Here is a 16,428-nt window from a genome sequence, read left to right on the forward strand (position 1 = left end):
GAAGGTAAATGTCAGGTAGTCGAGAGCTAGCCCCTCTCCGCCGCAAGAGGGATAAAACAGCCTTAGGTGTAACTCATCCCTTTGGAGCCTCGAGGGAGGTAAGTTGTCGTTGATGGAGATTACGCTATTGGAGATTACGTTGTTAGGGTAATGAGTCAAGATATGGCTAGGTAAGACGTGTTTTATTCCTGAAAAGCCACACTTTCATTGATAAAATTTACACTATTGATATGGAAATGTAAATTACAAGTCATCAAGTTTTTTAGCAATAAAATTTCCGCAAGTGCTCGGCGTTCCATAAGCGTGGCAACTCGTTCTCTTGGGAGTCTCAAAGCCAATAGGGGCCTTCCCATCGAGGGCCTAACTTCCCTTTGTCTCGGGTAGTTTTTTCCGTCTGTTTTAGCATAAGATCCCCGACTTTGAATATCCTTAGGCATACCCGTTTGTTGAAACATCGTTTTGCCCTCTACTTGTTGATGGTTGTCCTTACTTCAGCTTCAAGCCTGACCTCCTCCAGTAAGTTAAGCTGCTTTTCTAATCGCTCATTGTTGAAATCTTGCTCGAAGTGTTGCACCCTGTAGGTGGGGATCCTGACCTCAACTAGCGGCATCGCCTCATGACCATAAGTGAGAATTAATGGGGTTTCTCCTATTGGGGTCCTCATTGTGATCCGGTATGCCCATAGAACATCGGGAAGTTTCTCTGCCCAAGCACACTTTCTATAGCTAAGTTTCTTTTTGAGTATTTTCATCAATGTCTTGTTGGTCACCTCCACCTACACATTGGATTGAGGATGTCTTGGAGATAAGTAGCAGAATTTGATCTCCAGTTTCCGGCACCAGTCTCGGGAATACTCAGAGTCAAACTATCTCTCATTATCTAATATGATGACGCGGAGAGTGTCAAATTTGCAGATGATCGTCTTCCACAAAACGCGTGTGATGTCGCTTGTCGTGATCATTGCCAATGCCTTGGCCTCCACCCACTTTATGAAGTAGTCCACTGCCACTACTACAAATTTTACTCCTCCTTTACCAAAGGGAATGGGGCCTACTAGTTTAATTCCCCATTGGGCAATGGGCTACAACAAGGTGATTGACGTCAATTCTTTCGGCGGGCAATGAGGCACTTTGGAGTATTCTTGGCAGTTCGTGCACTTCTGCACGTACTCCTCGGCATCCTGTAGAGCTCGAGGCTAGTAGTATCCCGTCCTCATCACTTTGCACCTTTCCTCCGGAGTGGTCGTCGCAGGTTCCCTCATGTACTTCCACCAACACATATTGGGCTTCTTCGAATGAGATGCACCTCATGAGAGGTGTGAAGTATATCCTTCAATATAGGACCCCCTCGACTAGAGTGTAACGAGCTTCTCTGTTCTTGATCTTTCTAGCTTCTTCGCACATGTCGTCGGGTAGCTCATTGGCATCTATGTACTTGATAATATCCTCGACTTTACCTCTACCACTTCAATTCTCACGATGGGTATTTCGACAGTTCTAAGTTTGTTCTGGCAGGGGAGAATCTTCTTGCCTGAACTTCGTTCACGCCAATTTATCCACCTTTTGATTATTGGCCCTAGGCACTTGTTGGATCTAAAAGTATCCGACGTGGGCATGCTCAGCCTCTATCAGCGTTAGATACTTCTTTAATATTTCGCTCTTTACAGCGAACTCCCCCCATACTTGATTGACCACAACTTGAGAGTCGGCTCGCACCTCTACTTCTTTGGCACCTAGAGATCATGCAGGTTCCCAAGGGTAGGGTGTCAGGGCGGCAAGTCCCATCTACCCCTACCGTTCGCATTCCCCACGCGTGGGTTGCTTCGTGGGTGAGTTTTGCTCATGGGCTTGGGTACTCTGCAGAAGCCCACTAATACCTTTTAGAGGAGGGTCGTTGGGCTTGGTTGGTGTTAAATAAATGTCAACCAATGAGATCCTTGCATATGTCAAGATGAACTAAGTCTTGCAGCCAAGATTCAAGACTCAGGTAACAAAGATTATTTTAAGGTGGAGGGCTGCAAGGTCATTTTGTGTAACTATACATTTGTATAAATATGAGGCTCTATAATTTTGAGAAGCATTCTTTATAATACATGATACCAAGCACAAGAGAGATTAGAGAGAGTATATTTTTCTGTAGAGAAGATTCTTCAAGAATCTAAAAGAGAGCAGAAGAGTGTTCTTGTAATCTCACAAGCTGTAATGCTTTGATCATGAATGAAAAAGACTCTAGACTATTCCTGTCATGGATATAGATCATTAGGATCGAACCACATAATTCTTTTGTGTTCTTGCATGTATTTTAGTTTATGTTTTCTGTTGTTCAATACTTGTGGAATTCCTGGCAAACTTGGAGAAGGCAATTCTGCTCTGGTATAGAGATAGAGGCAACATAAGTTCAACGGTTGGGCTTGACCAAGCTCTCTGATTTACTTTCTCAATGGTTCCTCATAGGCTTACTATACAAGTCAATAAGAGGGAAAACTCATTTACAACAGTTATAGAGTGCGTAAGCTTCATATACTCATATTGAAAAAAGTGAATAACTATGAAATTCATATTAAAAAAATTAATTTTTTAATAATAAATCTCACAATTCTTTTAAAAAGAATATCCGATACTTACATAATTTATAATTATATTTAATACTATTCAAATCCAATATACATGATTGGATAGTGGAGGCCAGACTGGTGGAGTTAAAGAGAGCAGGGTGTACAGACTGCTCGGCTGCATCCGCAGGAGCACCGGCTGCACCTAATCTTCCTGAGAAAAGCGAAGCAAATTCCACATAACCACCCTGCCCAAACATTTATTCCACGCGGCAACAATCTATTGGTTTGAACAGTCAATCTGGTCCACCCATCTTCTGTGAACTACGTACTCGCTGCCTGTCTCCTGTGTTCTGCTGAACTCCACTGGATTTTTCCTCTCCCAGGCTTTTTATTTTATTTCTTTTATAAAACGACAAAAAAGGACAAAATTGTGAATTCGGAAATCTTAGGACCCACGTCTGTCTTTTAATCATATTATTTAATTATAGCTTAGTTTAGTATCTGTTTTTAGCAAACTCTTAATTTAGTAGCCTTGATTCCTGTTGACGTTGGGTGAAAAAAAAATAAAAATAGAAATAAAAATAACGCAGTTTAAGGGAGGACAAGCCGTGCTGTACCAGTTTTAGTTTTGGTCGTTGTTTTTTTAGGCATATGATCTTGTTGTTTTTTTAGGCATATGATCTTGTTGTTTTTTTCTCTTGTGGAGAGCATATAATAATACTTCCAATTAAATATGTATTTATTTATTAATTATAAACTTCTGTTATAATATATGAATACCAGGTGTGTCCAGGGTTTGAGCAATTTAAAATTCTCATAATATTTTATCTCTTGGTTTTTAATTTGTTAGTTTTAAAATCAAATAGATGAGATTTTAGCACTTAGAAGAAGTTTGGATAGTGAGATGAGATGAGATAAAAATTAAAAGTTGAAAGTTGAATAAAATATTATTTTTGTTTACGAATTTGAAAAAGTTGAATTGTTTATTGTATTTTATGTGGGAGTTTAAAAAATTTGTAATGATTAGTTGAGATCAGTTGAGATGCTCTTCCAATCCAAACAAACCCTTAGGCCTCGTTTGTATATGTTAGATGGAGGGGCGCCCACGTGGGGCTGACCCCTCCTACAGTTGCTTGTAACGCATGGCTTTAAGCCATGCGTTACTAGTAACGCATGGAGGACAGCCGTGCATAGGAGGACTATATATAGTCATCCTCAATTGTATTTTTTGGCACCATCTGAAAAGTAGAAAAAGACTCTCTCTCTTTTTGTTCTCTCTTGATAAAATACTTAGGCTGTAGATTTGTTAAGTGTTACTCTAGTTCCATACTACGTAGTACACTTTCGCCACTAAGAGGAAACGCTTGGAGTTTATCAATCTGGAAAAACTTGTGGAACAATTCTTTAAGCTGAGCTTGAGGTACTTTTCCGCTGTGCATTCTTACATTGATATCAGAGACATTTTTTTGAATTGCTTTCAGTTTATATTTTTTTTTTCGTGTCACTTGAAATTGGAAGCTGAGCGCCTAGAGGCTGCTAAGCCCAATCATACGGCCTATGTGGCTGATTCTGGTTCGCGTAAGGCATCAAGGCCTAAACGCAAGAAGTCCAAGAATGGCATAGCTGCTGGACAAATTAAGAAGGTGTCAGGAACTTCTCAGCGCAGCAAGAGGGGCAAGCGCGGGAAGAACAAGTCAAAATTAGAGTGCTTCAACTGTGGAAAGAATGGCCACTTCACTCGTGACTGCACTGAGCCAAAGAAGGTACACTCTGACTTTTCTCGCATTGTTTTTGTAACTAGCCATGTGATGGTTGCTCACTCCTATCCTTTGTGGACCGTTGATTCAGGAGCAACCGAACACATAGCGCGAGATAGAGTCGGATTTGTGAAGTATCGCCGGATTCCAGCTGGGAGCCGTGATATCAAGGTAGGGAATGGAGCTAGTGTGGAGGTACTAGGACTTGGTACCTACAAGTTGGACTTGCTGGGTGGCCGCACTCTTTTCCTTCACAATGTGCTATACGCTCTCGAGATCCGACGAAACTTACTTTCTGTAGTCACTCTATTAAGACTTGGTTTTCGTATTGTATTTGAAAACAATTATGTTTCCTTTTATTTGGGCCATGTGTTTTATGGTAATGCTTTTCTACAAGACGGTTTTATGATATTGAATTTACATTATTCAAATATAAATGAGTCAATTGCTTTTCTTTCTACATCTGATAATTTGGATTCATATAAATGGCATGCTAGGCTTGGCCATATAGGTCAGGATAGAATGACTAGGTTAGCTAGAGAAGGCCTTATAGGCAATCTCGCTAAGGTCATCTTGCCCACATGTGAATATTTTCTAATGGGAAAGGCTAAGAGAAAACCGTTTGGAAAAGCCATTAGGGCATATTTTCCACTGCAATTAGTCCACTCTGACATCTGTGGTCCAATGAGTGTGAGGGCAAGACACGGAGGTGTCTACTTCATCATATTTATAGATGATTTTTCACGTTACGGTCATGTATACTTAATCTCCCACAAATCTGAAGCATTGGAATGCTTTAGGCGATATTTAAGAATGGTTGAGAATCAGTTAGATAAGAGTTTAAAAACTCTAAGAACTGACCGAGGACGAAAATATCTCTCTGAGCAATTTAAAAGGCTCTGTGATGAAAAAGGAATCAAATGACAGTTGACGATGCCAAGTACGCCGCAGCAAAATGGCGTGGCGGAAAGAAGAAATCGAACGCTGCTTGAGATGGTCAGGTCAATGATGGCGCAAGCAAACCTACCAATTTCTTTTTGGGGGAATGCACTTTTGACTGCTGCCTACATTCTTAACCGAGTGCCTTCTAAATCAGTAACTTCCACCCCATATGAACTATGGACCGACGAGAAACCCAATTTGAATAACTTGCGGCCATGGGGTTCAACGGGTTTTGTTCATGATCTTTCTCATAAGTATGAGAAGTTAGGCCCTAGAGGGAAGAAGTGTATCTTTATAAGGTACTTAGAACACTCTAAAGGATATGTGTTAATAGGTGAACAATCTGATGGGTGTGATTGAGTCACGAGATGTGGATTTCATTGAAAATGAGTTTCTAAGTAGAGGTGAGGTTGATAGGAGTTTAGAACTTCATGAGATTGTGGAACAAACAGAAAGTGCTCCAAGGAATTTAGTTGAGAATGAGGAAGAATTCTTCAAGCTCCTACAAATTATAAAAAGGATTTGAATCCGAGTGGGAGCACATCACTTGTCAATCAATCACAACAACCTCAGCCGCGTAGAAGCACACGTGAAAGGATTCCCCGTCGTCATTTTGAGATTGAAGGGGAAGCTTTTATGGTAGCTCCGCATGATGATGATGAGCCTAGGACGATTTATGAAGCTCTCTCATCTTCTGCTAAAGATGAGTGGATGAAAGCTCTTAATGATGAGATTGAGTCTATGAAGACAAACCAGGTCTGGGATCTGGTTGATCTACAGACAGGGTGTAAGACTATTGGGAACAAATGGGTTCTTAAGGTCAAACGCAAGTCGGATGGATCAATAGATAAGTACAAAGCTCGCTTAGTGGCGAAAGGATATACCCAACATGAGGGTATAGACTATGAGGAAACTTTTTCACCAGTGGTGAGGTTTGCCTCAATTCGCCTGATTCTAGCTATAGTAGCAAATATGGATTTGGAACTCTACCAAATGGACGTTAAGACAGCATTTCTCAATGGAGAACTAGATGAGGAGATCTATATGGATCAACCAACGGGTTTTGTGGTCAAAGGTCAATAGCGCAAAGTGTGCAAGCTCAAACGATCTATATATGGCCTAAAGCAATCATCTAGACAATGGTACCTCAGATTTCATCGAGCCATTCTCTCAAATGGGTTTATGATGATCACAGAGGATCATTGTATTTATGTCAAAAGGTCTAAGAAGAGTTTCATTATGTTGTCATTATATGTTGACGACATACTACTAGCTAGAAATAATAAAGGGTTGATAGTCGCCACAAAAGAGTGGTTATCCTTCATTTTTGAGATGAAAGATATGGGTGAGGCAGAATACATTCTGGGAGTTAAGATCTACAGAGATCGCTCAAAGAGACTTTTGTGCTTGTCTCAACAGACTTACATAAAGAAAGTCATCGAGCGCTTCCTAATGAATGGATGTAAACCCATTGACACCCCTGTTGCAAGGAGCGAGAACTTGTCTAAAGTGAATGAAAAGATGGCTCGTGTCCCTTATGCTAATGCTGTGGGTAGTCTGATGTACGCAATGATGTGTACTCAGCCTGACATATGCTATGCAGTTGGCTTAGTGAGTAGATTCCAATCAAACCCCGGACTAGCTCACTGGAAAGCGGTCAAAAGGATTATGCGATATCTCAAGGGAACTGCAGACTATGTGCTGTGCTATCAGGGTTCAGATTTGCAGCTAAGAGGTTACAGTGATGCCGATTGGGGCAGCGACCTAGATGAGCGCAAATCAACCACTGGGTATGTCTTTCTGCTCAACCAAGGCGCCATTACATGGAACAGCAAGAAACAACCCTGTATAACTTTATCCACCATGGAGGCAGAATACATAGCTTATTTTGCAGCAGTTCAAGAAGCTGTTTGGTTACGGAGGTTCCTCAAGCATTTAGACATTGGCACGGATACATCAGATCCAGTGACAATATTCTGCGATAGCATGGCAGCTCTCGCATATGCTAAGGACTCAAAGTATCATGGAAGAACCAAATACATATATATCAGATATCACTACATCAGAGACATGATAGCGCAAAAGGAAGTGGTTTTGAAACATCTTTCTACAAGTCGCATGGTTGCTGATCCCTTAATGAAGCCTATAGCAAGAGATGTCTTCGAGGCTCATGTTAGGAATCTAGGACTGCGTAGACTATAAATGTAATTTGTGTTTCAAATGACATAAAGATGTAACATTTCCTTTGGGATATTAATACAATATGATTCAGTTTTTATCTTTATCATATTGTTTTTAATACACACACACAAGATATGTCAACAGGCTTAGATCGGCTTACTCACACGAGCGATCGCCTCTAGCGCTTAAGTAGTGAGTAGAGATGAGACATTGTGTCCCTAGGTACTTGTCCAAAGGAATAAGTTGGTTGATACAAAGTTATGTCGCCTTAGTGGGAGCTAAGATGAGGTTCATTGATAGGACTATGCATGGGTTACCCCACCATCCATGTAGCCTGTAGTAAGCCAGATGCGAGTTCCTCTTTGACGCCTTGGAGACGTGCAAATAGAGGAATTCAGATTAGACGCTTAAGGAGCGGCTAGACTAAGATCTGTACGGTGTTGATATAGACATATGCTCTTTAAGAAAGAGAAATCCACCGTAATATGTGTTTCATACTATATGTGCTTATACGACCATATGAGTAAGTGAGTAAAATGTTTCCTTCTTTCTCACTGTGTGAGTCTCATTTATTAAAAAATGTCATTTACTTTTGACTATGTCACGAGATGGAGGTTGTGATGTTTGCTACTTTGGCATGATGTCTATAACCATAATTGATACGGTCTAAAGAAGTATTGTTGGGAAAGCAGTTTGACCAAAATTGAGTGATATGAGTGTAGAGGGCAGACTATTCGATATCGTATCTTCGATAGTGTTTGCTGACGTCATACAAATGACGTTACATCTTGGTAGCGACTAAAGGTTGTAAACACATTGAAATATTTGGAGGTAGTCAAGCATTGTTCTGAGTTTTTTTAAACTCAAGAGGGTTCGAAAATGCTTGATCTTGATGCGATCGAATAAGTCTAGGACATGACCAGACACTTTAGGGATGTTACTATGTTGGTCTTCTCTGGGAGAGATTTGGTGTATGTACTCCCTCCTTTCTACAGATGTGCTTGGTGGTCGCACGGCCTATTTATTTGTATGAACAAGATTGAGAACATTAGAGAGATGCTGACCTGGGGTCATGCCCACTGTGTGCGAGTGGAAGATGTTAGATGGAGGGGCGCCCACGTGGGGCTGACCCCTCCTGCAGTTGCTTGTAACGCATGTAATGCATGGCTTAAAGTCATGCGTTACTGCCGTTTCACAATTCAATTGAAGGCTGGCCTTTAAGGCCAGCCGTGCAGAGGAGGACAATTGTGTTTTTTGGCACCATCTGAAAAGTAGAAAAAGACTCTCTCTCTTTTTGTTCTCTCTTGATAAAATACTTAAGCTGTGGATTTGTTAAGTGTTACTCTAGTTCCATACTACGTAGTACACTTTCGCCACTAAGAGGAAACGTTTATCAATCTGGAAAAACTTGTGGAACAATTCTTTAAACTGAGCTTGAGGTACTTTTCCGCTGTGCATTCTTACAGTATACACATATAAGATGAGAATAATGTTAAATAAAATATTGTTATAATATAATTTTTATTTTAGAATTTAAAAATTTTGAGTTGTTTATTGTATTTTACGTATAAATTTAAAAAAAATTATAATGATTATAAGATATGAAAATGAGATAGTTTATAAAAACAAACGAGCGTTTAATGTTTATTACTTTTATCAACCCAATATGTAGTGTTTTAGTGTCTATTATAGTTCGCATTCAAGGTTATAAAAAGAATTGGAAAGGATTTGTACAGCGTGAGTATAATTCTTTAAAAGGAAAAATTATATTTACAATCTTAAATATATAAGCTATATGCATTCTCTCTGATAAAAATAATTAAATATTAAATTTATATAAAAAAAATTAATTTTTAATAGTAAACCTCATTTTTATAAAAAAAAAAAAATCCACAAAATTTATACACTATAACACTGTATTAAACATTACTTGTTTTAAAAAAATAAATAAAAAATAGTACTCATTTCAAAAAATTTATTTTTAAATCTGAATTTTAATTTTATTTTATAAAAGAGTGCGTACATAGGCACCTTAAAACTGATGTAACATTATTAGAGAATAAACAAGAAACAAAAAGGCTGGAAATGGTCAGGGCTATGTCTTGTCATGCTAATTTATCCTAAAATACGGTAACTGTACAGCTAAATTGGATACATAAAAATGTTGTAAACCACATGGAAAATTGGTAATTAATCTCTCTTGCATTTTGTAAACCACACATAAAATGCAAATCGACAAAAATCTTCAGTTGTTTATAAAAGGCAAGTGGGTCATGTGTTGGTATAATTATGTAACAAATGGTTTTAAAAATGGATTAATTTAAAAATGAATTATTATTTTTTTTTATTTTGCTTATAAAAGGTAAAAGTGTAGAATTAGTTAGTTTGTAAGGATATTTCATTCCAAGTTTAAGAGATAAATATTCAGAATTTATTATGCATCAGTTATTATTTAATCTCACACTCCACATCTATAGTTTTTTTATGAGGTGTGGGGGTATTTTTCATAAAGTATGAGGATTTTTTATAAGGCGTGAGGTATTGATTGGTGAATAGTAGTTGAAAAGAAGAATTTTTCTAAATATTAACCACTCTACTAAGCTCCAAACTATTGTTTGCTAATAATAGCTCAGCTTCTATAATCAATCAAATAGACAAAGCCAAGGAGAAAATGCCATTTTAAGTTTTTAACCAATCAGATTAGTTGCTGCATATATTAATCTCTAGACATTTTCACAATATTCAATAAAATTAATAGCACGGAAAAACCCACCAAAATCACAATCACACACCCACTACAAAATAAAAAAGTCATAAGCACACTCGTTGTTTTGTTTAAATTATACATATATATATGTATATATATATATATATCTTTTTTCCACATTAGAATTAAAATCAAAATAAGTTCACAAGAGATGTGTGTGCATTATTTACCATTCCATGTTTTTAAGGCTCAACGTGCTTTTGAATAATAATTACAAATTTATTATATTTTTCTCAAAGAGTTTCATCTTTTGGAAGTTTTTTTTTTTTTTTTTTTTGAAACAAGAAAATATCCTCTTAATTTATTAAAAGTTCTCGCTTAAGGCGGAGCAATACCAATATTACAAAACCAACCAATAAACCAAAGAGCCTAAAACAATAAACCAACCATAAATATCTATGGTCAAAAATTTTGTAGTCCCGACTTATCTATCCGAACAATTCCCCTCAACAATCTTGGTAAATTCCGATCGCCTTCATAACAAATAGACCTCCCTTCCTCACCTTGTTTTGCAAGAAATGCACCGCTTGGTTTCCTTCACAAAATTGATGACCCACCATGTAATTAACCCCGTCAAACTCCTTAAATAAATCTTTCCAAAAATCCACAAGTACCGAATCAAACAACGTCCATGAATGAGCTAGTCCACCACCAATTTAGAATCACTCCCAATGATCACATTAAAAAAATTAAGTTGTTTACACAAAACCACACATTCTCAAATGGCTCTTAACCCAGCTTCATTATTAGTACCATATCTAAAGTGAGCGGAGAAAGCCCCCTGGACCCTGCCAAAATGATCACTTATCACTCTCACACCTCCGCTGCTCCTTGGATTATCACAGCAACTCTCATCACAGTTTAATTTAAACCAGCCAGTAGGAGGTCTTGTCCAAGCCACCAAACTATTTCGACAGAATAATTTTGCTGGCTGAGGCACACCTAGGTTGCGTAGGACTAGTTCATCATGCAAAGAAAATGAACCAGATGCCGCCAAATCACCTGCAATTGTATGCATCTAGAATTTTACCGACCACCAAACAGACTTAGCTGGATCATGCACCCCTTCCATACATGCTCTGCACCTCCTTGTCCATAACCTCCACGTTATCAAGCGGGGGATAAGACCAAGCAAAATACCATTGACAGAGGACCTCTTTGATTTCCCATTTACTATATGCATATGCCATTTTAATTTTTGTGAATATTGGTAGAAGGTTGGTGAAGAGGCTCATTGAGACATTGGATTTTTATCAAAGATGGTCGGGTCATAGTATTAACGAAGAAAAATCTGCTTTTTATCCATCCAAGCATATTAATCCTTGGAAGTATTACATAGTACTTCCATGATTAATGCTATATGAGAAGTGAACTAGTCATAAAAGAATTACAAAAGAATAAAAATAATAAAAGATTAATAGTAATCTGTTAATCTATTTTATAATAAAAATAATTTTACAATCTAATGAATAACATCAAGTTACATTAATTTATGAGATTAATTTTATGTAATATTTTTGTGACTAAAGTATTTCTCATACTATATATATATATATATACACACATATATATATATATATATATATATAAAATAAAGTGAGATGGTGGAGTTTAGATTCTTGGGTGAAGATTGTTTTGGATAATTTGTACATATTGGCAGTACTTATATAAACTTCACCTTATAATTGATCTATCAATTATTTTTTGGGTACAATAATAAAGAAAACTCACTAATCATAAAATAGATATCCAAGATTTTAGTCCTAATTTCTGTGGATAACGTCATAATCCATTAAGTGGGGATAGAGATTTGGGTAGATTATATAACATTAGATCTATTTTATAATAAAAATAATTTTATAATTTGACGTATCACAATAATTATATTGATTTATAAATTTATTTTTATAAAATCTATTTATAATTAAAACATTTTTTATAAGTTAAAGGTGCTGTTTGAGATGGTCTGAGGAGTGGCTATGCAACAGCCCAAGGTTTGGCCTTTAAGTGGCGTGCAATTGCCCTGCCAAGACCCACGGGCGGTTGCGTCACTTCAGCGCCAAACTTGGGGTGGTGCATCGCGCCGCCGCTAGCCACTTTTTCTTTTTTTTTAATTGATAATTACTTTTTCTTCCTGTTTTAACGTTTATATCTACTTTTTAAGCAATAATGTAGATAACATATATGTTGACATATGTCCATAATAGATTTGTGTTGACATGGCATATATGGTACATGACATAACTAGGGATGGACAAACCTTTATTAAAAAATTTGAATAAAAAACTACACGAATGGTTATAAACTGTTTAGTAAAATATAAACTACATGAATAGTTTAACCAAAATATAAACTATTTAGAAAAAAGTATATATTTATGAGAAATGCTTTAAGGAAATTTTACATTATACACATTTATCTAATTAATATGTAATTTGTAATTTTTATATTTCTATTTAAACATGCATATTTAAGGTGTTTCTGGAGCAGAAAGTTGACTCTCCCTTTTCTCTTCAAATAGCCGTCCCAACAAAATCCCAATGGAGAGGGAGAGGGGGGGTGCTTCGGCTCCTCCCTCCCTCCTCTTATCTGGTTAGACTAGAGACTGTGTAGTTCTTTATTTTTCAGTTTTGTTTATTTTTTTGTCCAAAATATGGTGAAATGCCGATCTGTTGTTTTTCGAAGCCCAACGACCACCACGCGCCCCTCTGCAGGATTCCCAGGCTATTGATCTTTCAGAGCGGCGCGTGACTCACATGCGTGGGTCATAGAAGCGCATGAAATCCACGTGCTATCGCACCAGGAAGCTTCTACTGCCACCATGCGTGACGTTTCTAGGATCAGGGACTTCGATTTCTTTAGACTCAACCGGCCGCCACACTCCTAGCGTGGAGCATGTCTCTCAAGTGCTACCATAGTCTCTTCATTTCTTGTATTTTGCTTTCCTTCAAGCTAAAAATTCAGATCTACAGTTGTAATCCGTCATTTTCACACCTATCTTAATTTTTATTATTATTTCCTTTTGTTTAGGTAAAAATAAAAAAGAAATAATTTTTTGGACTTTTTGTCCATAGAGTGAAAGTCATCTCCTCCTATAGAGGTGAGGTTTGAAATCTCTGTTTTAGGCAGAGTGTGATCTCTCAGATGGTTTATCTGTAGAGAGTTATAGAAGTTAAGACTATATAAGTCACAAAAGAATTTGTGTACTGGTGAAGATGAGTAATTGGCTTGTAATATGAGATTTTTCCTCAGGTCATAACTGTAATTTTGCTTTCATGAATGAATGAAGTTTATTTCTTATAAAAAAAAATGCATATTAAAATATTAAGTTAGAAGAGAAAAAATAAAAAATTATATATTAATTAGGTGAAAGTGTCTTGAGTAAAACTTTTACCTATAATTTCTTTATATATATATATATATATATTTATAAGAGTTATCCTTGAATATTTATTTATTTCAATTTTGGGGTTGGACCGTGGATTTCTACGGTGGAAAACGCAAGGCAAAGCTGGAAAAGAAATGCTCGTTCGCTCTCCATCTAGCTCCCTGCGCTTCTCTCTCTACTTGTACTGCTGCCTTCTCTCGTCCATCTTTTGGGAAGCTGAGAGATGGTGTGAGGGAGGAAGAAGAGGAGGGGATTAAAAGAGCTCTGGCGGTGCATTGTAGAAGAGGGCAATTATCCTGCGCCCTGGTTCGGTTCATGGAGGATTTTTCTTCTCCACTTCTGCTTTATCTCTCCTCCGTGGTGGTGGCTTCGTTCCCACGGCAACCTTACTTCGATTGATAGAAAAAGGAGCAAACTTCGAATCGAAGAGCTTTTCCATTCTCTCTCTGCGTTTTTCTCATTTATTAATCGTCTTTCTTGGACAAAGCTCTGGCGGACCTTAAAGGAACCTTAGCGTTCCTCTCTTCGATTCTAGCTGATCGGCTCGATTTCAGGTCCAAGAAGAAGAAGCGGAGTGGGTTTTACAACTTGAAGATGCTCTGGATTATGAGGTTCTCTGGCTTCTTCTCCGCCGCAATGGTCATGATCGTCCTCTCTCCTTCCCTGCAGTCCTTCCCTCCCGCCGAAGCCATCCGGTCCTCCCACCTCGACAACTACCTGCGTCTACCCGTTCAAGTGTCTCCTCCCGATTACCTCGTCCACTTTTCTTTCCGGAAAGCCCCCGCTTTTCGCAATGCCGATGAATGCGGTTCTGTCATCTCGCGTATTTCCGGCGAAACCAGCGTCTGCGATCCTAATTTGGTACACGTGGCGATTACGCTTGACGTCGAGTACCTCCGGGGCTCAATCGCCGCCGTCCATTCGATTCTGCAGCACTCTCAGTGCCCGGAGAGTATCTTCTTCCACTTCCTGGTCTCGGAGACGAATCTGGAAACCTTAGTGAGGTCCACTTTCCCTCAATTGAAGTTCAAGGTGTACTACTTCGATCCGGAGGTCGTTCGGGGCCTGATTTCGACCTCGGTGAGGCAAGCGCTCGAGCAGCCGCTGAATTACGCGAGGAATTACTTGGCCGATCTTCTCGAGCCCTGCGTGCGGAGAGTGATATACTTGGACTCTGACCTAGTCGTGGTCGACGACATCTCCAAGCTGTGGACTACGAACTTGGGTTCTAGAACCATCGGAGCCCCGGAGTACTGCCACGCCAACTTCACTAAGTACTTCACGGCGGGGTTCTGGTTGGACCAGCGATTTTCCGGCGTTTTCGAGGGCCGGAAGCCGTGCTATTTCAACTCCGGGGTGATGGTAATAGATCTGGCCAAGTGGAGACGGGTCGGGTACACGGGGCGGATCGAGAGGTGGATGGAGATCCAGAAGAGCCACCGGATTTACGAGCTCGGATCCCTACCGCCGTTCCTGCTGGTATTCGCGGGACACGTGGCGCCCATAGAGCACCGGTGGAACCAGCACGGCTTAGGTGGCGACAACATCAGGGGCAGCTGTCGTGACCTCCACCCCGGTCCGGTTAGCCTGCTGCATTGGTCTGGTAGCGGCAAGCCATGGCTCAGGCTGGACTCCAAGCGACCGTGCCCACTCGACGCTCTTTGGGTACCCTACGACTTGTACGGACTCTCCCACTGAAAATTTACCACCCCCCACGACATTCGCGGGGTGGGTGCTCGCCGGTAAATTCACTCCCGGACTGTTTTTTGTTTAATTTTCTCTTCATTATACTGTGTTCTCTCTCCTTCCTATTTCTCCATCACCTCTGCAACCTAGAATTTTCTTCTTCTCCTTCTTCTGGTCTGTTATTTTGATTTTTCTTTCATTTTCATTAGTAACTTACTTCTCAGGCGATTTGTATTCTATTCTATTCTATTCTATTCTATTACTCCTTCCTCTGGAAATAAGAAAGAAAAAAGAAGGGTTATTCAATTTGGTATTGCATAATGTCCAGACTCTGTTTAGAGTGTGTGTTTAGATTTGTAGCATTCTCTGGTCATAGTCCAAACAAAGAACTCAATGAAAAGCTGTCCTGCAATGGAGGCTGACATAAAAGGACTAACTTGCGCCATTAAATTTACTCTTAGGAATCGGAAAGAGAACTAACACAGACTGTCCTCTTTTTCCTTGAAATTCATTACTTGAACACTACGATGGCCAAATTTTTAGTGTGTTCTTAGACACTTTAATTTTGTTTGGCAAAGAAGAAAACATGATTTTGTCCATTTCCGTAACAACGTGGATGTCTATGGAGCGAGCTCTTGGGTGGCGGCATGAGGATATGCTAAATTGAGGCGATTGGGAAGAATCTAACTAAAAAAAAAAAAAGGCTTTAAGACGTTCGCTTCGGCAGCAGCGGGGCGGAATAATTGGGAGTTGTGAGCTACTCTCCTAGACCCGGCTATGTCCCTTTGCGCACTCTGCAGGCAATCCCTTATTCTCTCAATTTTTTTTTTTTTTTTTTTTAAAATTAATTAATTTATTTTGGGTAGTTTTTTGGGATCTATATCTATCTTATTAATTCTATTTTTAGGGAGCATAAAATGATTGATAATACATACTAATAAGATTAGCAAATAATGGTTGATAAAAAGTATATAGGGAGTTGAACAAAACAAAAACTAATTGGATTTGGGACCCAGATGACATTTTTGCGTAGCAAGTGTCCAGATTAGAATGAAATGGATTCCTTTTACCCTAGCAGCGCGCACACGTGGACTGTGGCCTGGGAGTGTGGCATAATCAGGGTTTAACATGTGGTCAGTATGCTCTATCATTA

At 38.9% G+C, this 16,428-nt stretch overlaps 1 protein-coding gene across 1 annotated transcript; it reads left to right on the forward strand.

Moving 5' to 3' along the window:
- Positions 1 to 13,671: 13,671 nt before the first annotated feature.
- On the forward strand, positions 13,672 to 15,581 carry LOC121262511 (probable galacturonosyltransferase-like 7). Its single transcript, XM_041165006.1, has one exon. The coding sequence runs from the start codon at positions 14,184 to 14,186 to the stop codon at positions 15,285 to 15,287; it is 1,104 nt and encodes a 367-aa protein (XP_041020940.1). The 5' UTR covers positions 13,672 to 14,183; the 3' UTR covers positions 15,288 to 15,581.
- Positions 15,582 to 16,428: the final 847 nt, after the last annotated feature.

The sequence above is a fragment of the Juglans microcarpa x Juglans regia genome, chromosome 4S, assembly GCF_004785595.1.
Source record: "Juglans microcarpa x Juglans regia isolate MS1-56 chromosome 4S, Jm3101_v1.0, whole genome shotgun sequence".
NCBI lineage: Eukaryota > Viridiplantae > Streptophyta > Magnoliopsida > Fagales > Juglandaceae > Juglans > Juglans microcarpa x Juglans regia.

Bases quoted from the DNA above. Each gene is read 5' to 3' on its own strand.
- LOC121262511 (XM_041165006.1), top strand. From the start codon at position 14,184: ATGCTCTGGATTATGAGGTTCTCTGGCTTCTTCTCCGCCGCAATGGTC.